The 25,638-nt window shown below is 46.6% G+C and overlaps 1 protein-coding gene across 8 annotated transcripts in view; it reads left to right on the top strand.

The window, feature by feature from the left end:
• TACC2 (transforming acidic coiled-coil containing protein 2) overlaps positions 1-25,638 on the top strand; it is a 127,719-nt gene that overhangs the window by 32,143 nt on the left and 69,938 nt on the right. For all 8 annotated transcript variants that reach the window (XM_061458580.1, XM_061458585.1, XM_061458582.1 and 5 more), the window contains exons 4-5: positions 14,781-14,906; positions 21,793-21,924. In XM_061458580.1, the coding sequence (XP_061314564.1) occupies positions 14,781-14,906; positions 21,793-21,924 (258 nt within the window). The remainder of the gene's footprint in view (positions 1-14,780; positions 14,907-21,792; positions 21,925-25,638) is intronic.

The following is a 25,638-nucleotide window of genomic DNA, read 5'->3' as shown; positions in this document are numbered from 1 at the left end:
TTGGCCAGTTCAGTAAGTCAGAAAAGAATGTTCACTCCTTAGCAAATACGGACCCGGTCTTTTTGGTCTGCTTAACAAACACTGTATTAAATATTTTAACAGCCTTGCTGGATGAGGTATGGAATGTGGAACTGCTTTTCAGCTCAGTCAAGTGGGTTTTGAGCACTAAGGCTTTGTGTTGTTAACGTCTGAAAACAAGAGTTTGGAGTTAAAAGGAAAGTTACCTAAACAGTGATTATACAGCTTTATTTCCCCTTTTTTTTAACTTCCAAATTAACTCAGGTGTGCAGCATCTCGGGATCACAAAACAAAGGGGAAAACAGCTGAAGGTGATTCACACATTAATGGAATGCATAAAATTCATCAGGCTATTTGCCTCTCCTGCCCTTCTCCCTTTGCATCTGAGTTCTGTCTCTTTATTTCTCTCCCATCTTACTTGTCCCTGCTGTCCTCAGTAGGTGCGAGTTAGTGCAGTTGTGCTTTTGGAGGCACAAGCAGCTCGGCCTGCGGCCCCTGACTACATTAACAGGATGGGGAGCTCCGCGTGTAAAGTCTGTGGTATTTTGTTACTTTTCTGCTCATGGAAGAGTAAATTGAGGATAATTTCACTCTTACCCAGCAGACATCTCACATGGCTTTCTAAGAAGTTAAAGGGAGTTTTATCACCTACTCTAAGGGCTGCCATTGACTGAATTGATGCTGTTTTATGCAGTGTAAGCTATTAGCGTAAAGCAGCTGTGGCTGCCCCATCCCTGGCAGTGTTCAAGGCCAGGTTGGACACAGGGGCTTGGAGCAAGCTGCTCTAGTGGAAGGGGTCCCTGCCCGTGGCAGGGGCTGGAACTGGGTGAGCTTTAAGGTCCCTTCCAACAGAAACCAGGCTGGGATTCGGTGATTCCATGATTTATGAAGTGCTGATTTGATAGTACACCCTGTTGTACTCAAAGCACGTGCCAATGGAAAACTAGGTCTGTGATACCATGCTGGTTACCTTCTAATTCTATTTGCATATGCCTCTGCTCTACAAAAGTACAGAATTAAATCATTTCTGGTCCTGCCAAATTGCTGACACTTCTTGCTGCATTGAAAGCATTCTGTAACACTCATGAGAACCACAGCCACTTACTCGTGAGGGAGGCATTGACATGGTGGATGATACACGAGCTGCTGTTTCAACACATCCTTCTGTGTTTCTCAAGAAATTAGAGTTATTCAATCAAATACAGGCATTTGCTAAAGGAATCCAGCATGGGGACTGTAACGCTTTGTCCAATATCTGGCCAGGCAGTTTAGCATCAATTTTTGTCTTCTTTCCTCATTAAGTTAAAAATTACTTTCAGATTACTTCTTTTTCTCTGCTCAGCTTTCCCCAGATGCATTTTTCAACCTGGCTTCTTCCAAATAAGCTATTTTCTCAAAATGGCTTTTGCATACCCTACAGATCCCTGTATTTTCTCTATTCCAACTCTAACTTCTGGCCTCTTTCAAAGTCGGATACCACGGACCTAGTTCCACTGTCCCTGTTTCTAATAGAATATGCAAAGCAGGATCAGCCCCAGCTTTGAACCCAGCGAGGGCAGCTCTGAGAACAGCAATTACAGACGCAGGCGTGTTCTCCATGACTTGGATGTGGCTTCCTTCCAGTTCCTCTGTGTCCTGGCATCTTGCATCACACCAGCGCTGCTCCACAACAGACTCCTCTGGAAACACGTCCGAGGAGCCAGAACTCTGGAGTGTTTGTCATTTGCGTTCTGTTTTCCTTCCTGCTGTCTTTTATGTTGGTGTCCTTAGAGCCGGACTTATCAGTATTGGTTCAGATCCATGGGAGACCACATGTGCATTGCCAATAACAAGTGGGGCTTATTTAGGTACCTCCATTCCAGTTGTTTTATGGATCTGTTCAGGCCTGTTCATCTCCATTCACCTTGACAGCTTAATTCTTATCGTAGACTCCCTTTGGCAGATAAGAAGCTCTGCATTAAGAGCAGAAATGTTAGTTGCTCCAACAAAAGGCTCAATTGTTCTGAATTCCAAGGTCCCTGTGACATGCTGAGTGTCACCATGCTGTTGTCAAGAACCAGCCCCAGTATGTTACGTTAATGTTGTTCTTGCTGAAACGTCCTTAGGATCTCCTCCCAGACTAAGCATTTCCTGACCAACTCTTTGTTCACCCTTCCTCTTCCCTGTTCGGTACCTGCTCCATTTACCCGTGGTCCTCAGTAAAATAACCAGCTGCCCAAAAGTGCCCTAAGACAAAGTTGTCCCCCCATTTGATTTCACTCATTTACTTCCTTCACCTCTTGGTACATTCCTTTCCAACAGCTGTGTGAGAGAAGGCTGCAGCCACAGCCTACCCTTAAAAGTCAGTAAATGCTGGGCTGAAATCTCTGCTCCAGAGCAGTGATATCAGCAAAGAACTTGGACCCGAGCCTCTAACACATCAGCTAGGGAGAATGCTGTGATCTTATTGCACCCAGACCATCCTAGAAGCACTGTGCTCCCGGTTATCCAGCTTTGCTTAAACAAGGAGGGGGTGTCTTCTTGTTTCACCTGATAAATCCAATTAGGAAAACAGGCTGCAGGTAGACAAGTAGGATTGAAATGATTCATTAGCCTGCACTACCTGGTGTTTTCCAAACCTGTACAGCTTGGCTTCTCTTTGTACAGGATGCTCTGGAAAACACTTGCTTCGTGAGACTGAACCTTATCAAGCTGCTTTTTATTCTTTTCCAGCCTGTTTTCCCTAGTTCCTTTGGCTAACGAAACACAAACAGTGTAATCAATAAAGCCTTCTTTTCTTATTTAAGGCACTCGAGAGCTTATGTAAAATCTTTGGTATTTGTTAGCATGATAACATTGTTATGCTCTCCTTGCTGATAGAAATATCAAAGCCAGCTAAGAATAACTCTGCAGCAGACAGAGATTTGTTTCCTGGAATGAATGCAAAAAAAAAGCATGTATGCATTGCATACAGGTTCTGACAACTAAGGGGAAAAATTACCCGTCATAGAAATAAATGAACACTTCAAACTCCGATCTCCCCTTCCCAACAATGGCATTTAATGAGCCAAAACACAGTGAGTTTTGCTGAACATTTAAATGGCTCCAGGATTTTCAACATCTTCTCTCTTGTTCTTATTCTGAATGCTGTGATGGTGCATGAAACTTGGGTTGCACGCAGCATTTTCCAATTGCTATTCTTCTGCTGGGAACGCCACGTAAACTTGGTTTGCTTGGGAAGGTACCACTGGAATTTGTGAGGCTTTAAGTCTAGCCTGGGGTTTCCTAAAAATCAATCCTCCTCATTAGGAGATGTGCAAAATGGCACTTTCCCATCCCTTTGGTCCTCCAAAACGTACTGGGTTAACATTAAACTCTCCCGTTTTCCAAAGCTGAAGGTAAAGTTCTGCTTGGGAAGTTACAGAGGCAGCCATCCCAAAACTTGGCAAGCCATCCCTTGCCAATAAAACTCACTGGGAAGCACACAACCTTAATATCCAACCATCACAAATGATGGCTGTGGGCAATTTGTCTGTGGAAAGCAGTGGAAATCTGAAGTTCAGGTGTTTGTTACAGCAGCCAGGATACCCCAGCCAGGCTGCTCTGCAGCTAACCGGGTCTGTGGTTTTGCAGTGTCTGACTGGGAACCTCTGATTAGGAGATGCAAAAGAGAAACTCCTCTTTAATTGTAACCAGACTGAAGTCTATGTATACGGTGCTCTTTGTTTTCAATGGCCTGAAAATGGGCACTGAGTTTTCACAAAGAACAATTTAAAACACACACACACACATATCTTAAAGATTAGGCACATGATGCAGCTTTATGGCTCAGAACAAGTATAGGCATTGCTGGTTTGCCTCCTTTCCTGCAAGTGTAGCACAAATACTGTAGCATTTGCTTATAGACTAGTCATGACCTCCATTTAAGAGCTGGAGAAGAGGGAGCCTTGTTTTCACGCTTGCAAGGAAAAGCTTGGCAATGTGGTCCAAGTTCATCCTGTATTCTCAGAAAACAATGCAAATTTGAATGAAAAACTGTGTGGGTTTTTGTTTTTCACATTTATTTCATATAACATTCTTTCCAAGCCAATTTCATGGGGTTTTCATAGGTTTGTTTGAGGGCAGAGTCATTTCCTCCCCTCCAGATGCTTTGGTTTGGCAAAAGTGACGTGGTTGATGGGGAAAACCCTCAGATTGAATTCCCAGGCGCTGGGCAGTACAGTGTCCATCGGAAGCTTTCACCCACAGTCTTAAAGCACCCAGACTGTGGAGCACAGCCTGAGTGATGGTGTCTGCGATGGCATCTGACAACTGTGAGGGTGCTGAGGCGCTGGCACAGGGTGCCCAGAGAAGCTGTGGCTGCCCCATCCCTGGCAGTGTTCAAGGCCAGGTTGGACACAGGGGCTTGGAGCAAGCTGCTCTAGTGGAAGGTGTCCCTGCCCGTGGCAGGGGTTGGAACTGGATGAGCTTTAAGGTCCCTTCCAACCCAAATCATTACAGGATTCTATGAACATTTCTCAAGCCATTGTCCAGATTTCTGAAAACACCACCTCAAAGGACGTCCTGGGATCCAGCACTTCTGGACGCACTCTACCTAAGAACCTTTTGTCTCTCTGCAATTCAAATTCCCATTTTCCTGAGTGCAGGGTAGAAGTATTGCATGCCCGAGGAGAAGATCCATGTGTTGGTCTGCAGTTAGGAGCTGCCTCCCAGCAGCATGTGCCTATGTAACGTCAGGCACCTGCAGTGTCACTGCGGGAGCGTTGTTGTACCTGTGTCATGAACTACTTGGCATCGCCAAGGTAAAAAGATGATTACTTCTTGTAAGGTTTCCTCCACTTCTGAAATAGCAACCGAACTTCTCACGTATAGCTTGGTAAATGGACACGTGCATATATAGAAAAGGAAAAAGTGGGGATCTACCAAAGAGAAAATCCTTCACTCAAATGCAAAATCCTGGTGTTCTTCACAACCATTTGGGATCCACATTGAAATAACCCAACAGTCCCCCCCTAGTATAAGCCATCCTGCTGCCCTCTGGCCTTTCCTTGAGGCTAACTGTTCCCTGGGAGCTAGGGAAGGGTTGTACTCCAGCAGAGCCATCATCCAGGATGTCTCCTGCCTCCGAGTCCTCCTCATCATCACGCTCACCACTCGGATCCAGCTCTGGAGAGCTCTTTTGCAATGCTTTCCCTTGGAGCTCTTTGATCTGGGGCTCCCAGACCTAGCACTGCAGGCTGCAGCCTCAGCGTCAGCCCCTGCCCTGTAATTGTCTCCCCAGCCTTGCTGGGAGGCTGCTTATCTCTGCTTTTCCTGTTGCTTTTCAGCTTGTTTTCCCTCGCCACCCCCAAGCCTTCTCCTAATGTACATCAAGCACACCTCAGCACTGTGCTCTGGAGTTGCTGCCTATCAGTTTCCCTGTATTTAAATAGCAGAGGACATTGGGAGGGAAGTGGGAATGGTTTTTGTGGCAAAGGTGGGTTGAGATTGCTTAGCAGTAGGTGAAAGGGGTTTGGAACAGCAAGAGGTGAATGGATAAACAAGGAGAAGCATATTATTTGAGCAAAATGACCATTCTACTCCAAAACTGCTCTATTTGCTGTTAGCAGGAACGTAGCTCGTCTTATGTCCACAGCCTTGTGCCAGACTCAAGTGCTGCTTGCAAAGCAAATCAACATGTATTTTAACGAACATTGCTCTCTGTGGGTCTGCCTCCCCCCCCCCCCCCCCCCAGGGCTCCTGTACCTGCAGAAGCGATTTGTGAAATGGTTTCCAGATGACAAAAGTGTTTTGAGTTCCCCCCAAAATGAGAGGGTGGCTGAATGCTCGTACCTGCATCAGAAATCACAGTCACTTTTTCCATGCCTGGTTTCCTGCTGCTTGGGAGGCAGGATATGAAGGGGCTGCTCTCCCCAGAAACTTTAACTCTCAGTTTGATCTTAATTCTTGCTGTCAGTGTGGATGGATGGATGTCAGTACTGGTTCCTGGTGGTGTGATAAAATGAAGTCTCCCTGTACCATGCATGGTGCGCCCCTCGATAGGCTGTACCCCACAGCCCAGGTGATGCTGGTACTCTATGTGTTTTTCAGTATCTTCACCCATTACAGTGTGTGATTTGGTCTCCAAGGGCTATTTGGTGTATCCTTCTGTTGCCTGCACAGGTATCTGAATTGTTAAAGGCAGCAATGAGCACATCCAGGGGAAATCCCTGTCCCTGGCTTTCAGACCAGGTTGCTCCAAGCCCCTGTGTCCAACCTGGCCTTGAACACTGCCAGGGATGGGGCAGCCACAGCTTCTCTGGGCACCCTGTGCCAGCACCTCAGCACCCTCACAGGGAAGAGCTTCTTCCTTATATCCAACCTCAATCTCCCTTCTTTTAGTTCTATCACCCAGGCAGGTGTAGCTGCCACCACAGTCGAGTGTCCAGAGCTTGGGCAGTGTGAACATGGGGTCAGCTGGGGGACTGACTCAGCTAAATTCAGCCCCTGTAGCCCCTGCATTTTATCTGAAGTATCTCATTTGGGTATTTGGTAGCAATGAATCTACCAAGCGTCTTGCTGTGGGTTAGATAGCATAGCCAGTTAGTGTATGACATGTTATAAACATGATAGTGATCTCCCTGTGTAGAGACTCAATGAATTCCTTGGGCGCTGGCAGCTCGTATATGCAGTTGGGTGTATATCTCAATGCAAAGACTTGATTACCTGTGAAGCCACTCTTTTGTGCTGTGATAAACCCGTAGGAAACCAAAGAGATTAATAAGGGCAGACAGCTAATTAGAACCATTCCATTTTCTTATAGGTAAGGAAAACCTGTGTGACTTTAAGAGCTGGGATTTAACTGAAGAATTAGAATGGTTTGTGTTGGAAGGGACTTTAAAGCTCATCCAGTTCCAGCCCGCTGCCATGGGCAGGGACACCTTCCACTAGAGCAGCTTGCTCCAAGCCAGTAGAAATTAGACTAGGAAGGAAAGGGTTTGGGGTGGATTTATAGCTGTAAAGAAATAAAGTTTCAGTGGAAGTTGTTAAGGAGTTTTAAAAGTTTCCTTTTAAAAGGTTACCTTGAAACTTGGGCCAAACACCTTCCTGAAACTTCACGAAGCAGCCAACCCCCCCCCCAATTACACTGCGATGTGTAAAACCTGAGGAGCTATCTGTATACACCCGCAAGCATTTACTACTTAATCCGGCCGCATCCCCTACTCCCGCAGAGGATGAGAGCGCTGCAGTGATTGAAAAACTCCGGCCAGGAATTCCAGTAAGGGAAGAAGAAAAAAAAAGGGACAAAACCCACGTGGGAGCCTCAGATTCAGCTCCTTGTGGATGGGGGTTGTGTTTCCCTGCAGTCTTTTCGCTGCATGCCCAAGCTTCGGAGGCTCCCAGACGCTTCCCACGATGGGGTCGGATGCCTCCGGGGCGGCGAATCGCCGCCCCGGAGGCATCCGACCCCATCGTGGGAAGCTTCGGGGCGCGGCAGAGCTCGGTGGTGGCTACGGCCTTTCCTCGGGGAGCCTCATGGGGAGGAGCCTCCTCTCAGCAGCTCCAGTTCTTTTCACTCCCCGGCCTTTCTCTAAGCTCCACTTCTCGTCCTAAAGCAGCCGGGATCGGCACTTCCTTACCCCGCTTCACACACACACACACACACACACACCCCCTTAGGGATGGTGGAAGCGGAGGGAACGGGTGTTGCATCGGCAGCCTGTTGCGGGTTGTTGTGTTGGAATCGAGGATGACTGAGAAGAGGGAAGGTGGTGGTTGTTTCCTGGCTTTGGTAAGTAAGACACTTGGTGAAGGGGAAGGAGGTGTGTGTATGGGGGGGATAAAGTTAGGCGAGGAAATAACTAAAGCAACGTGCTGTTACAGCCTGCGTCGCCAATTAAAAGCTAGCTCTTGTTTAGCCCCGCTTTTCTCCCTCTCAGAACTTTATTGCGCTTCTTCTCCTTTCCTCCTTTATTTTCCTCTTGGAGCAACTTCGGAAAGCTAACACAAAACGCTCACAAATCTCTCTGCGAGGGGATTAACCCTCCTGACCGCCCCCGGATTGCTCGGGTGATGGGTTTGTGGCTTGTGGCTGGGTTTGTGCTCTGCCAGAGTGTCCGGGGGTGAGGAGACGTTTTTAGGGGGGGGGTTTGATCGCGCTGAGAAACTTCTGGTTCAGGTTTCCTAAACCGGGATTTGGAAACTTTAAATGCGGCAGCAATGACATCAGGATGCGACTGAGAGCCCTTCAGAGGCTCTAAAAGTGGGGACGGGATGGGCTTTTTATAATGGTTGACAGTTATTACAGCAAATATGCTTATTCATCTCGTGCAGGCGTGATTTATACTCCTCACACTTTCATGTGGCTTTCTGTTGTCCTGCTTTCCGTTTGCGAAGGAAGTAACGCTGGAACGCGCGTTTCAGTCCCCTGAAGTCTTTTAATCTGTACTAATTGTATTTGTTTCATGTAATAACTCGCCATAGGTTTAGGTTTTAATGTGACCACAGCAACGTGAGGTGCTCAGAAAAAGAATCTAGTTTTTGTTCTATTTTATGGTTATGACTGATCCCATCGCTCGTCAGTCTGAATACACGTGCCCTGAGAATTAAGGGATTTCTAAGCAAGAAGGGCTGGGTGAGAGAGGAAGTACAGGCCCTCAGGTAACGAGTGACTAAACCCCATCCCCTGCCAAGATAACTGCTCTATCTTGTCAGGGTTTCCACAAGCACTGCCAGAAAACTATTGCTTCTGAGAATTCCTCACTGCCATCACGTGCATGGAGTGTCTGACAGCATCCGTGCTCTCATCCTCTTTTGGCCAGGTAGTTTGGGGTTACCTGTAGGGATTGCCTGCTCCGTGCAGCTGGGATGCTCTTCCCAGGTGGGGTGTTGCCTTCAGGAAGGCTTTTGAAGGTGCTTTAGTTTCTCCTGAATGCACTTAGCTTGTTTTCTGTCTTTGCTCTATCACTATGGAAGATTGCAGTCAGAAGGGACTCCTCTGCTGCTGGAAGCCCAGCCTTGTGTCCGGTTCCTGTTGCTCAGCCAGGGTGGTGGCATTCCCTCCCTTGGGATACACAGGTGTGACTCAGGGGCTGCCTGAGCCACTATGGGCTGGGCTGGCTCTCCTTGGGTGCTCTGAGCACCATCACTCAGCGTCCAGACCTGTTCTGCTCTTCGCTCAGAGGAAGAGCATGTAAACCCCAGGCAGTGGAATACATCTCCCAGGAGCCAGTTCTGGTACTTGGTGGCAATGAGTGTTCAAGGCCAGGTTGGACAGGGCTTGGAGCAACCTGCTGTAGTGGAAGGTGTCCCTGCCCTTGGCAGGGGTTGGCACTGGGTGAGCTTTAAGGTCCCTTCAACCCAAACCAGTCTGGGATTCTATTGATTCTCTGTCTTTTCTGCCTGAGTGCAGCAACGCCACCATGCACAGTGCTGTACATCTAACTCATGTTGCCTGTACAAGGGTGACTTTGTTTGTTTGATTAACACATGCCAGTTCATCTCTTGGATACCTTCATTACTGTGTTTGCACAGCACCCAGCTCCCACCTTGTAAATACAAAGTGCTGATGTGAGGCACTTAAGGCATAGTTACTCCTTTAGAGTCCAGAAGGAATTTGGAAGATTTTTCCCAGATCACCTATTTAAATGCATAAGGAAGTCTTTGTTGGGTTTACAAAAGGCCAAACTCAAAGCTTTTGACTGTGTGTGTGTATTCAGCTGGGAAAAGTAAAGCTTTGGTTGTATCTGTGCACAGTGACCAGCAAAAGTAACCAGTGATCCCCAGTCATCCCTGTATCTGAGCTTGTAAATCTCTTGCTGGTGTATGGACTTGCCTGGTTGGGGACATTATTTGTTAGTATGGGTTCCTTTAGTTCACTGGGAAATAAAGCCAAATTTCCCATTTCAATCTCAGCATCTCATATTTTCCCTAAGATTCTGTTATAACTCAAACGGATTTTAAATTGCCCCATTAGAAGCAGCACGGGGTGGGGAGGAAAGAGGGTTTTGTCTGTTTTTAATCCTCTGCTGGTACCTTATGCAGCACTTCCGAGTTGTTTCCTGAGCAAGATAGTTTTAGTTTACTGGTAATGTTGATGTCTAATCTGAGTAACAGTTGCTTACCCCCTACTCCTGCTAAGTCCTATTGAGAGGAGCCCAAATAATCATGAAGATCATAGAATAGTTTGGGTTGGAAAGGACCTCAAGATGATCCAGTTCCAACCCCCTGCCATGGGCAGGGACACCTCACACTAAACCATGGCACCCAAGGCTCTGTCCAACCTGGCCTTGAACACTGCCAGGGATGGAGCATTCACAGCTTCCCTGGGCAACCCATTCCAGTGCCTCACCACCCTCACAGGAAAGAACTTCTTCCTTATATCCAATCTAAACTTCCCCTGTTTAAGTTTGAACCCGTTACCCCTTGTCCTGTCACTACAGTCCTAGAATATCAAAGTTGGGTAGAGCTACCACAGCAGGTTATTGCTGGATTTTCAACGCATGAAGTTTATTTCAATGAATGCATGAGATAAGCTGCAGATAAAGGATGAGAAGGTAAAAAGGAATATTCTGAGGGAATTACTTCATAGAGTGCTTGAAACTCTGTGAGGTACAATGTGTTTGAATGGATGAATTTGAGCTGGCGTAGATGCTGCTTGATCTCTTACCCTTACAAAGAATTGCAGTATAAGAACATACCAGAAGTAGCTAATCCTCACACTATTTTTTCTTACACATGTGTAAAGTGAGGCTCTGAAAATTTACTCTTTGGTCCAAGTTATTAGAAAGCCATGATGAAATCTAGAGGGTTTTGTCTCATAGAATCCCAGACTGGTTTGGGTTGGAAGGGACCTTAAAGCTCATCCAGTTCCAACGCCCTTCCACTAGAGCAGGTTCCTCCAGGCGCCATCCAGCCTGATCTTGCTGTACCCAGTGAGCAACATCTTGTTTCTTGAAGACACAATGTCAGGTGGTGAGAGTTCTCAGTCTTCCCTTGACGTTGTTGGTGCCAGAGATTTCTGGAGTAAGAGCAGGATCTATAAATCTTCTTGTTATCTCATTATAAGCAACCACATGTTTGGGACTAGGAGATAGCAGGGCTTGAAATGCTTATTGGAGTAAACTTGGAGCTGTTGTTGACTGTTCAAAGGGAGCCACATCCAGCTCTCCTGATTGGAAAAACATGAGAGGGAGAAAATGCCAATCCCATAGCTGCCTTCTGTCTCTAGCACCAGTGTCAAAGCCTTACAAGTTCAGTATGAAATTTGCATCTCACTGATGTAAAAAGGACATGGAGCTGTTGGAACAAGTCCAGAGGAGGCCACGAGGATGATCAGGGGACTGGAGCACCTCCTGTATGAAGACAGGCTGAGAAAGTTGGGGCTGTTCAGCCTGGAGAAGAGAAGGCTGCGTGGAGACCTCAGAGCAGCCTTCCAGTATCTGAAGGGGGCCTATAGGGATGCTGGGGAGGGACTCTTCATTAGGGACTGTAGTGATAGGACAAGGGGTAACGGGTTAAAACTTAAACAGGGGAAGTTTAGGTTGGATATAAGGAGGAAATTCTTTACTGTGAGGGTGGTGAGGCACTGGAATGGGTTGCCCAGGGAGGTTGTGAATGCTCCATCCCTGGCGGTGTTCAAGACCAGGTTGGACGAAGCCTTGGGTGCCATGGTTTAGTGTGAGGTGTCCCTGCCCATGGCAGGGAGGTTGGAACTGGATGGTCTTAAGGTCCTTTCCAACCCTAACTATTCTACGTTTCTATGTAACGGAGAACAGCAGATGGACGCAGCAGAGCACATAGCCCTTGTGGGATTGGCGCTGAGCAGCGGGACTCTACTTAGTGCTGTGTCCACGTCTGTAAACTGTGCTTTTAAGCATATTTTACACATAGAGTCATAGAATAGCCTGGGTTGGAAGGGACCTGCAAAGCTCATCCAGTCCTAACCCCCTGCAATGAGCAGGGACATCTCCAACTAGATCAGGTTGCCCAGAACCACATCCAGCCTAGCCTTGGAATGTCTCCAGGGATGGGGTATCCACCACCTCTCTGGCAACCTGTGCCAGTGCCTCACCACCTTCATTGTAAAGAATTTCTTCCTCACATCCAGCCTGAATCTGCCCTCTTTCAGTTTAAAACCATCACCCCTCATCCTATCACAACAGGCCGGGCTAAAAAGACTCTCCCCATCTTTCTTACCGGCCCTTTTTAATTACTGAAAGGCCACAAGGAGGTCTCCTGACTTGGTTTGAAAGCTTCCTGCATAGGTTTTCTGTGTTGAAACAGAAGAAATTATGTGGGTTTATGCAGTTATTTCTATTCAATCACTGGTATTTAATGACTACTGTGGGTCAGGCTTTGTCTGGAACTTGCTGTTTGTGTACCTGTCTAACAGTGACTTGGAAACTCTTTTTTCACAGATAAGTAGAGGCCTCGAAAGTGAAATTATGGCACTCAGGAGCCTAAGGACACTTGATGAGCAGCCTCTTTCACTTGTGACACACTAATAACAGACTGAAGCCCTTGGTCTTTGGGCTGGATTTAGTGCTGCTTGCCGCAGCTGTTAGTAAGCAACTGCGTGTTAAACTGCGAGGTATTTTCCTTTGAGAGGAATTTCAGTCATGCCTGCCGTAAGCGGAATTTGGAAGTGATTTTAAGTAGATCCACCTCCACACTTGACCCAGGCAATGGAATGGAAAAAGCTCGTGGCCTTCTTACAGAACTTGATTCTAGAGACAAATTAGCTTAAAAGGCCTGGTTGCTGCAGATGACTTACAGCAAGGACCTGGTGGCTGATGCCTGGGAGGCGAAGGCAGTTGTGATGCCCAGGAATGTCACTTGTGGAACTCGTCTGAGCAGCTTTTGGATGGCTTCATTGTTTGTGCTGCGCAGAACAGGGTGGCTTGGCAATGAGCAGCTTCCATCAACTCCCCAAGCCCGTGGTTCAAGTTACCTTGTCTATAGACTGTATGAAAATAGGTGTCTGGGAGTTCATAATGCGACAGACATTGAGTGGTGGTGGGCAAACACTTCCCTCCTCACCGAGTGCAACACGTTCAGTTGCAGGTTTGGCTTGGGCTGTACTTTCTATATGTTCACAGGAAAGACCCTTCGTGCTCTGTCAGTACCCAGAATGAGACCAGCCCATATGGAATCATGGAATAGTTAGGGTTGGAAAGGACCTTAAGATCATACATCCTCCTTATGTGTATAAGAAAGAAGCTTCAATGTCCTGTTGCCAAGATCTACTTTCTAAACCCTCATTGTAAGGCAGAGTAGAGGGGGGTAGCCCAGTTTGTGCTGTAAGTGTATACAGCTCTTAGTGATGAGTCCTTTCATGCTACTAGGTTAGAGGACTTCAGGAGTTGTAAACATCTTAGCTCAAAGCTTCCCACAACAGGCTGAGCCCTCAGGTGTGGTTAAACCAGTGGATGGTTGATTGTGTAGTATTGTAATTAGGTAAAATATTACGAGTTTAAAAAGTAGTTGAACATTCTGGGCTGTCATCTGAGAACCTCATTTGATGCAATGGCTTAGCCCTGCTCTCCGTAGTGTTGGGGAGAATGGCTCTTGGCCTGCTAGGGACACCACAGACAAACTGACTGCGCCGAGTGCAGAGTGATGCTGCGGGAGCTCTGGAAATGAAGAGCAGAAACCCTGGCTTGCAGAGGATCGCAGCGTGTAATTAATTAAAAGTGAAATTAAAAAATCAGAAAACAAGCTTGACACATCATTTCCCCATATGAACAGAATGCTTTAGATAAGTATGTGACGTGTGAGTATATTCAGATGGTGGCCTGCAGTTGTTACCAGAATAACATCATCTGGGGAGACCTTAGAGCAGCTCCAGTGCCTAAAGGGGCTGCAGGAAAGCTGGAGAGGGGCTTTGGACAAGGGCCTGTAGGGACAGGCCAAGGGGAATGGCTTTAACCTGCCAGAGGGGAGACTGAGATGAGCTCTTAGGCAGAAGCTCTTCCCTGGGAGGGTGCTGAGGCGCTGGCACAGGGTGCCCAGAGAAGCTGTGGCTGCCCCATCCCTGGCAGTGTTCAAGGCCAGGTTGGACACAGGGGCTTGGAGCAAGCTGCTCTAGTGGAAGGTGTCCCTGCCCGTGGCAGGGGTTGGAGCTGGGTGAGCTTTAAGCTCCCTTCCAACACAAACCAGGCTGGGATTCTATGAGTCAGTTTGAAGGAGGCAACAAAAACGTTGTTTTCAGGGGGTTCCATGGTTTGGTGTCTGTCAAACAAACAAAACCCACTTCTTCAGCCAGGCTCCTTTCCTAATTGATTCAAGGGTGTGTTTCCAAGTTGTCTTCCTTTAGCCATATAGTGCTTGCACTGACTGCATCCTGCTTTCCCTGGGGATGGGACAAGCCTGGGTGTCTGCCTGGGTCACCCAGGATACCTTTGTGCTCCCACTGAGGAGTCCCACACAGCTCCATGGTAGGGGAAAGCCCGATTCTGCTCCCTATGTGTTGTTATGTTGTTCTGAGCAATAAGTCTTGCAATTTCTCTTGTTCAAGCAGCAGCTTGTTTGCTCATTTGCTTTTTAAAATCAGGATCAAAATGGGGTTAATTTGCTGTTGGGTTGTACTATCTTGTCACTGCTGCAGCTGTAACGCTGTGGCTTTGGTCCAGTGGGAAGAGTAGAGCTGTTCATAAAAGCAGCTTACATAAAGAACCCCAACTTTCACTGCATTTCCTAACACAAAAGTAATCATATTTGTGCTAGAGGCCTTCAGACTGGCAAGTAGTTCTGCAATAACTCTGAGCTCTAAGGCTGTTTTTCTGTGTCTTTTCTCTCCGCAGCCGTCCTGGGCCAGGTGATGCTATACAGTTGGCCTCTCCCCTTGATCCTTCTGAGCAACCCTTACCTGTTACTGCAACGTTTGGAGATGTTGAGCCCCTGGATGCTACTGAGCTGACTGCAGCAAGGTATGGTTATAGAGCCATGGGGAGCAGCTGCACACCGCTCCCTGGTGTGGGTGGGTTGAGGACCACGGAGGTCAGCATGAGCAGGGATATTGCTGTCCCTCTTCTTGGCTGGATGTATGCCTGGTATGGCCAGCTGCTGATGGGCTGGCTCACTCTGTCTGTAGGCAGTGGAGCATCTGTCAGTGGAAATCTTGACTATCATTTAAATCTCCCTCTGTCAGACCCTTCAAAGGAAAATGCTGTTTGCCTCCCTCTGAGATTGAATCACTGCCATGTAGTCATGCCATGTGAAGGTGCAATATAGACCTTGTATTTTTTAGGTGCTTATAGTCTGGTTTTTTAGTTATTATTTCAAGGTAATTGATCCTTTGGGCATTTTCTTTAAGTCTGAGAAGTTCTCCTGGTTATAAAGCTTTCAGGTATCTCGCTGTTGGATATGGAGTTTATTGCCTGCTTTTACTGGTGCTGAGAAGGGACGCTGTTGCTTTATTCATGCTGGTGGCAGTTGGGTCATCAGGTTCTTTGAACGCATGGATTTGTCTTGACTGCCAACAGCAGAGGAAGCCTTGTAGGGTGTGTTTGGCTTTCCGTCATTGTGAATTCAGTGGAATGTAAACATATACACAATATATTTAAGCTAGCATTAAATCTGTTAGCTGAACTAGCAATAGTAGGCTATCAAAAGGAGCTGGTGTGGTTTGCTCAATCCACCTTAAAAGCTGGGTGACTTTGCTGGTTGGCCAGTACTGGTCTTCCACCAGTCCCCAAGCTGGTTATTCCCTAATGCTGGTGGAGTGACTGTGTGAGAAACACACTTTTTCCTACAGTCAGGGTAAGATGATCTAGAGATGCTTCCAGTGGGAAGCCAGCGATGTGGATTTCTTCCAGTTCTTGTAAGTTCTTGCTCAGAGTTGTGTTTCATTGGTTTTACCAAATGTAACTGGGTTATGATGGGGGTTTGTGGATTCTGTGCTTTCTTACTAATGGATTGTTGCCCATAATAGCGAGGCTGTTAGAAAGGAGTGAGCAGGAACTGAGGTGGAGCTCTGAGCTGCTTCATGAATGCAAGGGAATGAAAAGAGACCAACACCAGAACTGCCATGGAGATTTGCATATGGTCTCTGGACTACAGGCTGAAATAGGAGATTTGGTTGCCCTTAGGGTAAGAGTTTGCTGTTTGCAGGGAAAAAGGCACTCAAGCTGTCTAGGATTAAATGCCACCTTAGGAAACACTTAGGAAGAGCAGTCTTAGAGTGTTCTAATTTACTGCTTCTTGTAAACCTCATGAATTCACACTGTTAGCGTTCTGGAGCTGGAATTTCAAGTTAATTATAATATATCTTTTCTTTTGACCTACTTCATAACTTCTGTCTTTTAAAATGCCTTTTCAGTGTCCAAAAGTTAATCTGGCCGTTCCTTGCTCCATCCCGGTTGCATAGGCTGGGAATGCTGGTGCTGAGCTGCAGTTACCCACACAGGGTGGCTGAGCCCAGTAGGGATGAGGGCATATGGACTGTGCTGCAACCACAGGATCTGGCTCTCGTTTCTGTATCCTGACCTTAAGGAAGGTGCAGGGATTTTCCCAAGGGTTCAGTGCTAAAAGGTTGCAAACTAGGGATATTCAGCATGGAAGGAGGTAGCTTTTCAGCTCCTGAAAGAAAGTGAGAGAGAAATACATTGGAGTGAATCTGGCTGGAAGCAGTTGTGTTTGTTGGGTTTAGTTTTTGTGTTTGTTATACAAAGCTGCACAAGTTAACTCTGGTCAGGATTGTTTGTTTTTCTTCCCCCTTTGTTTTGTACCCTTGCTCAGCTTTAGACATAGGAGCCGAGCTGTTCTCCATGCACTTGTCTTTCCTGTCCAGGCTGGTGTTGCTTGCTAGCTGCTTTTCTCTCTAGAGGTGTTCCCTGGTGCCCCAGCAGCAGAAAAGTGGTAGTTCCCATTTATGCCCACCTGCAGATGCAGTTGACTGGCAGAAAAGGGGTTAACATCAATGCAGCTGGACCCTGATTTAGCTTCTGTCTGAAACAGGCATGGTGCAACTCTCCTCCAGTATTAACAAACACTGCTGACTGCCCTGTGGTTTTTATCATAGAATCATGGAATGGGTTGGAAAGGACCTTAAAGCTCATCCAGCTCCAACCCCTGCCACGGGCAGGGACACCTTCCACTAGAGCAGCTTGCTCCAAGCCCCTGTGTCCAACCTGCCCTTGAACACTGCCAGGGATGGGGCAGCCACAGCTTCTCTGGGCACCCTGTGCCAGCGCCTCAGCACCCTCACAGGGAAGAGCTTCTGCCTAAGAGCTCATCTCAGTCTCCCCTCTGGCAGGTTCAAGCCATTCCCCTTGGCCTGTCCCTACATCCCTTGTCCCAAGCCCCTCTCCAGGTTTCCTGCAGCCCCTTCAGGCACTGGAGCTGCTCTAAGGTCTCCCCTTCAGGAGCCTTCTCTTCTCCAGGCTGCCCCAGCCCAGCTCTCTCAGCCTGGCTCCAGAGCAGAGCTGCTCCAGCCCTCGCCGCATCTCCATGGCCTCCTCTGCACTCGCTCCAACAGCTCCACGTCCCTCTTGTGCTGCTGCCCCAGAGCAGGCGGGGTAGAGCTTCTGCTTTTTTGGTGTTTTGTATAGAAATGCTGCACCAGAACTTTTCAATGTGACTCCAGAAAAACATCTCATGCGATGTCTCTGTGTCAATGCTTGGTGATTGTACCTCTGCACTGTACTCTTTTACTAGGGCTACTCGATGGCACGATGCAGTCTGTCTAAAGGAAACTCCAGTTACTGTTTTCCTCCTAATATTTTTAGTTATTTACAGATAAGTTCCTTTTGTTTCCGTGTATTTCCCTATCAGGAGTGTCACGTAGTGCAGATGGTGTGTGCTTTGACAGGGAAAAAATAATGGTGCGTATAAGGTAGGGGTCAGCTTGTGCTAAATGTCTTCCAGATGGCAGTGCATAATAAGAGATCAGGTTGTCCCTCCATCTGTCCAGTCAAGAAACTGTATCTTTGTTTTGCTCCTTGAGGATGACTGTCTGCCTTTCTTTTCCCCTGCTGATAACAGATTGATCAGTGACAGCACGGTATCATCTGCTCAGTGAGGAGATTTTCCTTAGTGTATCTATAGGGGAGTGCCCTGAAAAGGGCGAGGTAAGAAGTTCACTGCCTGCTCTGCCAAGCGTTTTTGTTTAGCAGTGAAACTGAAGGGCCAAGTTCGCTCTGATTTGCCTGTACATGTTGCACCAGCAGATTTTGGCTAGATGCATCTTTCTTTCCATGCCGCAGGTGCAGAGCCCTGCACGAGGACTTCTGTAGGAGAAGTGTTTGGATTGGAAAGGCAGAGCAGGCAGAGAAGTGGCTGTATGAGACCACAGTTTAGCTGGGCTCTATGGTAGAGGTGCTAAACGTGTCTGAGCAGTGTCTGTCTGTTCCCCGTGACTTGCAGCCTGTCTTGTGGGCAGAAAAGCCCTCCAAATGCCCAGGAAAAGGTGGCAGCTTAGAAAGCACTTGTTGCTGCATGAGCTATTTTGAGGTAACAGGCAGGGAAACCCAATCTGATCATTTCCACAGCTAAGGAAAGCTTCTCCTCTTGCATTTAGCCTCCAGCCGAGGTCGTCGAGCTGCTGCTGCAGTACCGTGTTCAGTCCAGGCTAGGCAGAGCTGTCGCAGCTCTGTTGTGAATGAAAAGGGGGATGACGGCGTGTTCTAGACCTCAGCTGGCGCCGGCCTCCCTCCCAGCTCCTGTTTTGCAGAGGGGACATTAAGCTGTCCTAAGGGAATTTACGATAGGTGATGTCAGATGCACTAAAAGCTGTGTTGCTTTCTCTGCAAATGGACCTTTCCCAGTCCTGTGTTTGACAGCCTGGGGGCTGTGATGCTCTCGGTGTGCCCCTTGGTGCCAGCAGCGCAAGCAGGCAGGAATACCCAGGTTATCCATATACAAGATGATCAGCAAGAGGTGAAGCTTGAAGAGTAAAGCTCATCCAGTTCCAACCCCTTCCACGGGCAGGGACAACTTCCACTAGAGCAGGTTGTTCCAAGCCCCATCCAACCTTTAACAAAGTCTACTTGCACAAGTGAGGCAGCCAGCACTTGGCAGGAGCTGTTTGTATGGGAATCAAGTATTTGGCTGGTTTGATGAAAGACGAAGGGAAATAATTTGTGGATTCTACCACATACCTCTTAAATATAAGCCCTATGCTTTGTGCAGGGCAGGGAGCAGAGCTCTTCCAAAAACGCCTGTATTTTGAGAGCTAGTTTTGCTCTGCAGAATGTTAGGAATGACATTAGTGAAAGCATATCCCTGAAAATCATCTTATTTTAAATGGAAGGACTTAAAGGGGGATGCTGAAGGGCTGTAGATGGGCAGTGGGGCCTGTGGGTGAGAGGGAAGCAGGTGCTACTGAAAGCAGTTAACAGGGAAGGGTTTATGTGTGCATAATATAAGGTCCATCATCCTATGTGCCTTCGGTATCCTTGCTTGGCTGGGCCCTCTTGTGAGTTGTTTGGGTTTTGCAATTCTCTGTATACTCTCCAACCTGATGTTCAGTATTTGCTTATTGTCAGCAGTTTCCTTTTTGCTTTAAAATCTTACTTTTTCCAGCCTCCCTGTGCCCCTGTAGAGGCGCATGGCCTTTGTATGTGTTTGATGCCATTACTGTATTAGAATAAAGACATTTGTAGCAAAGGGCCAAGTCCTCTGCGTGTATTTATTTATTTAACCCCATGTGACTAAAAATCTAGGAAGTTTATGTCACTGTCAGAGCAGTTTGGACAAACTGGGAAGGAAGGGGAAGGAAAGAAAGAAATAAGGAAGGGATGCATAAAGGAGAGAGAATTTCTTGTGAGAAATAAGTGAGTATCCCATATGGCACAAAGCAACTTCATGGATATGAGCTAATCAAGGTAAACCACTCTCAGAATGAGCTTTTGTGATCTTATTAAGTTAATGGAGCCGCTCTTTGGAGAATAACTGTCCTTGTGCTGCTATGTATTGTACCTGAAGTTAGGGATGTGATTTATGTTTGTCCTCTGTTTGTGCCTTTCTTTAGAAACATGTATACAATCTGTCCCTGAACCTTGCTAACTCTTAGTCCCACAATTTAATCTACCATCTGCAATTACAGTGTAATTACTGGGAGAAGGGGAGAGGAAATTTTGACAGGAATGGCAAAGATAACTGCTTATATTTAGTTCAGGAAACGTCAAACAAACTTCTCAGCCAAGGCCTGAGTCCGTGAATGCTTCCTTAAACCTTTGTGTCTGGATCTCTGGAAGCAGGAGCTGGCACAAGGAAAGGTTGTTGTGGGTGCTGTTACAACATCAGTGTCCTTCTAGCATGTCAGAGGTGCCCAGGAAAGGACAGTGTGGCGTGACAAGACCCTACACCACTCCTGCATTTGAAACATGAAGTCATGGGTTATTTAGTTCCTTTTCTGTGATTAGTTTAATGACCGTGGCCAAGAGCAAGGGGAGCAGTGTGGTTACCGGTGTGCTTAAAAGGATGGAGGATGCAAGTGAGCTTCTCACTGGGTGATGTTTTGGATACATGGGCGATGTACCTGTGTGAAGAGCAGGCTCTTTAAGCCTGCTCTTAAAGAGCATGAGTAGGCTCAGAAGTGTTTTCTTTGTGCTGCTTTTTTTCCACCTTGGGTTTTGCTTAAGGAAACCAAGTTAATGGAGCTCTAAGGGTGCATTATGTTCTGGTCTGCCTTGAGGAGAGGGAACGGCAAGGCAACCCTCCCCTACGTGCCCTGGATTTGGGCTGGTGCCTGTTTCCTCCTGTATCCTCGTTGGTGTCTGTGTGCCAGAGCCCTTCTGCTGAGAACAAGAGCAGGAATGACTGCTTATAATGCCCCACGGGGCCTGGGAAGAAACTTGGTCTTTCCAGTCTGTATTTGCATGCTCTGGAAATCATGACAGGGCTGTTCTGCTTCTGAGGTTGGGGCCTGTGGGGCTGTGCTGAGCGGAGGGACTTGTAGGAATTAACGAACACAGCTGTATTACAGTCCTTTAATGTTAACATTCATGTCATAGAATCATAGAAATATAGAGTAGTTAGGGTCGGAAAGGACCTTAAGATCATTCAGCTCCAACCCCCCTGCCATGGGCAGGGACACCTCACACTAAACCATGGCACCCAAGGCTCTGTCCAACCTGGCCTTGAACACTGCTAGGGATGGAGCATTCACAACCTCCCTGGGCAACCTATTCAGGGATTATTGTGCTTTTAACACAGGGAGAGCTTTTAAAATAAGAGAGTTTTTTAGTCCTACCTAGACTTTAGGGTTTTATTCCTAAAAGACAAGTCACTTAATCAAATGCAAGTTGTACAGCAAGTGAGAATGGCAGGGGCTTGGAACTAGATGATCTTAAGGTCCTTTTAAAGCCAAACCATTCTATGATTCTATGAACTGCAAAGTAGTTATTAGTGATTTATTTGTTTTACTAATTTCATCTGCAGTTCAGTTCCTCTGGCAGTTAATGTTGTGCTCTATAAGAGCTATCGGAACTTTGCAGTATTACTGGCTATGTGGTCATCTGAGCAATAAAGTGAAATTGGGTTTGTAGGAAGAAGTAATCTGCAGGAGGGGATGAATCATAGAATCCCAGACTGGTTTGGGTTGGAAGGGAGCTTAAAGCTCATCCAGCTCCAACCCCTGCCACGGGCAGGGACCCCTTCCACTAGAGCAGCTTGCTCCAAGCCCCTGTGTCCAACCTGGCCTTGAACACTGCCAGGGATGGGGCAGCCACAGCTTCTCTGGGCAAGCTGCAGTGATGCACTCCTTAGAGCTCAGGTTAGATCCAGTCAAAGTTCATCTTTTAAGGAGACTCCATTAAAGCTTCATGGGCACTTCTGATACTCATCAGCTTATTTTTAATAACCTTTTTGCAGTGCCTCCAAGCCTGATAACTGCAGAGAAGCTGATAACCTCGTGTCTGGGGATGTACCTTTGCCTACGGCCCCTGGTGATGGTGTAGAGCTGCCTGCTGAGGAAACCAAAGGTTTCACCAGGGAAATAAAGAGGTATTGTGCAGTGTTATTTCATACATTGCAATACACTTCCATGTCTGTGTATCCTTGTCTAAAGAAAACATAACCAGTGTGGGAGAGGCTGAATAACAGTTGTTTTGTCTAGGTTATATGAACACTTTGTTGCTACGATTTGAAACCAAATGGTAGGCTATCAGTATCTATGTGCCAGTATATTTACTGCAAAAGGCCAGAAGAGGGAGCTTGTACTACACTGGTTATTACTATGTTGATCTTTCCTATATTTAATATTTCTTTAGGTGTTTTTTTCTGACTATTTTCCTCTCCTAAAGTTCAAATTTTGGGAGGTTTTTTGTTGCTTGGTTTGGTTTGGCTTTGTTTTGTGTGTGTGTCATGGGTTTTGTTGTTGTTCTGGTGAAATTTTGCTAGTGGAGGTCATATTCAAGGGGACTGTTGGACTCATTCCCCTCCAGATGCTGCCAGCACCTTTCCCACCCCACACTACCTATTTGCATTGTAGTTGTCAGTACTGAAGGAAGAAGTTCAGCTGAGTTTTGCTCTTGCTGAAGAAATGTTGAGTTATCTTAATTTTAAAGTTAGATGTTTCCTTCAGATACGCATTGATCGGTGCAGTAGTGTTTGATAGATGGCCTAGGGCACTTTGGCTTAGAAAACCCCCAAACTGAGTCCTCCCATCTCAGATACAGTCAAGACAAGACATGTGCTTGGATATTCATGTCAGAGCTTCACATGATGCCTGTCTCGTGTGTGATTAACCAGTCTCCTGTTGTGGCTTGGCAATAAAGGCATGCCCTTACTGTGACTCCTATTAATGGAAAAGGTCACAGCACAGCTGAGAATATCAAAGAGGCACTCCTTGGAGAATTGTGTTCTCCACCCCACAGATACAGAATGGCAGCTGGTGACAAACACATTCAAGGCAGGAGACTCCGTGGGAAATAGAGTTACTGCACCAAAGCTCTGTTCGGAAATGCCACTGTGAGCAGGAGGATGCACTGAATCGTGGATGAAAACATACACAATAGGCATGTTCTGCTGTGGAACAGTGAATTAAGTGGCTGCCCCATCCCTGGCAGTGTTCAAGGGCAGGTTGGACACAGGGCTTGGAGCAAGCTGCTCTAGTGGAAGGTGTCCCTGCCCGTGGCTTGGGGTTGGAACTGGATGCGCTTTAAGGTCCCTTCCAACCCAAACCAGTCTGGGATTCTATGAAAATTAATCCATAGTATAATATCTATAACATATTGGTTAATTATAACCGATTTAATGAACTTAATTGGTTAATTATAGCATGTTGGTTAGTTATTTGTTCTAAAGTTCTGATTATTCTGATCAGAAAATGGTGTCCTCCCTATTAGTAGTGTATGTGCTTGTTGTAACACACTTGTGCCAAGTCTTCTGTGTAATGTTCCTCCATGGAACTGTACTGGACCCATACATTTTAACCTGTGTGTCATTGGCGAGTAGCTGAAGTGCTCAAAGGTCTGTTTTGCACCACTGTGCAAGTTCTGTAATCCTCGGAGGTTTTTCTAAATGAAGATGAAATGCCACGGCCATTCTCTAAAAATGGAAAGAAATGGTCACAGGAGGTTGTAAATTAGAAAATACCCCAAGATGTTGGCTCTTTCCAGAGCGTCATCCAAAATTGCTTGACGTTTATGGATACACTGCTCTGCATTTCACATTCTGTGTGTGCGTTAGCGTAGTCCCTGATGCCTGTTGTTTACAAATCCAAATAGAAACCACCAAAACACATGGTGATTTCTTTCCCCCTTTCACTGCAATTCAGCGTCAAAGAGAAGAGAAATAAGTTTAGAACTGAGCTGCTGGGCTCAGGCATTTAGATTGGCTTGTGCCTCTGTTTGGTTTTGATAATGATGTAGTGTGTTTAATAGCATGTCTCTGTGTGTGCATAAGAATCTCCCGGATGGGGTAAAGAATGATGCAATTAAGTGATGTTAGTAGAATTACTTAATGCAGAATCAAAATCCAGCCTCAGTAACTAAAATGTACGCTGTCAACCGTCCCTGTGCCTTGAGAGCAGCAGTCTTGTCACCCACAGCCTTCTTTAAACCTGAACTTGGGTGCTTGATCTATTTGTTACATGAAAACTGACTTTGCCAGACCTTAATGGAAAGTAAGATGCATGCAGAGGTGAGAATTGGAGAGATCTGTGGGATAAAGCATAGTTCTTGCATCCTCTTGAAAAGCAAATATATTCCTATCCAAACAGCTCTTTGCTGTTATAATCAGGCCCTTTTGTAAATACTACTTGGACTATCTCACGTTTTTATGGGATTCGTGTGTATTAAGGCAAATCAGCCATGGGAAATAATAGCATGCAAATTGGTGATGTTTCACTTGGTCGCGTTTATGGCAAATGCCTGGACATCAGGGTTCTAAACTTCTGCAGATGCTGTGCCACTGCTCAGTGTTCTGCTGGATGGACCCTTGAGGCATTTCCTCAGCCTCCTGTGTGATTGTGATGGGCACGTTATGGGCTGTGTCACAGACACTTCATAATGTGGGAGAAGTGCTGAAATATTGCTAGGGAGTGTAACTTATCCTTTATGGAAACTCTGCGGATAGAGCTGGAAAGCCTCTGATCTATCCCTTTTAGTTGGGCTGTGAGGGAGAGAGAAGGGTGTAATCTGTTCTGCAGAGCAAAAAGCAAATGCTGTGTTTGTGCATGTCATAGAATCCCAGACTGGTTTGGGTTGGAAGGGACCTTAAAGCTCATCCAGTTCCAACCCCAAGCCACGGGCACGGACACCTTCCACTAGAGCAGCTTGCTCCAAGCCCCTGTGTCCAACCTGGCCTTGAACACTGCCAGGGATGGGGCAGCCACAGCTTCTCTGGGCACCCTGTGCCAGGGCCTCAGCACCCTCACCAGTGTTCTCACCTGTAGCCTCACTACCTGCCTTGAATGCTACCCATGTGATGCTATGTGTGGCTGATGGGATTGGAGGGGTGGCTCCTCCTTGTTGTGGGATATGGGAGCAGTTTTCTTTCAAAAGCTAAACCATATTGGAGTCAGATCATTTTGAGAGAGTGGAGATGGATGGAGGACTTCTGCTGATCTCTGAATCTCTGAAATTAAATTATAGAACCGTAGAGCGGTTTGGGTTGGAAGAAGCCATCTCTGCCATATTTAACTTTCCTGAAATAAGCCTGGAACCAATTGGTGCCCAGCAACAAATCTTGCTATCCAAAAGCAGAAAGTCCCAACAGTCTTCAGGGAAAGCTCTGCTTTCTGCACCGTTGGCTGTTTTCATAACACTTCCCAGGGAGGAAGCTGAATGTTTGGTGTTGCATGGAAAAACAGGATAGGCTTTATGACTTCTGGGTTTTATTTGTGTGATCACATGTTGGAAAGGAGTGTTCTCCTTTTGCCCACCTTTGGGGAGGTTTGGTGTAAAACAAAGTAAATCACAACCTATGGATTGCCTTCATTTGTGACCAGTACTGATAATCCTGGACTGAGTTGCTTTGAGTGATGTAATCGAACCCAGGAAGGGGTTACACAGGATTCAAAAACACAAGGCTTTTTTCCTTGAGTTAATTTAACCCTTTTGAAAGGGATGTGTTGTTATGGTAAGTTTACAAGCGCATTGAGCAAGGAATAGATGGGAAATACAAATGAGGGATACAGAGTCCCTTTTTGGGGGGTTGGGTTGAGGTCTTGGGGTTTTTTACATGCATATAGTGAAGAGGATGGCCGGATACCTC

Source organism: Pezoporus flaviventris, unplaced genomic scaffold (assembly GCF_033815535.1).
Source record: "Pezoporus flaviventris isolate CSIRO_AGI_PZ_B2104156 unplaced genomic scaffold, CSIRO_AGI_Pfla_v1 ptg000029l, whole genome shotgun sequence".
NCBI lineage: Eukaryota > Metazoa > Chordata > Aves > Psittaciformes > Psittacidae > Pezoporus > Pezoporus flaviventris.
The sequence above is the reverse complement of the archived record's forward strand: the minus strand, read 5'-3'. Positions and strand labels throughout refer to the sequence as shown.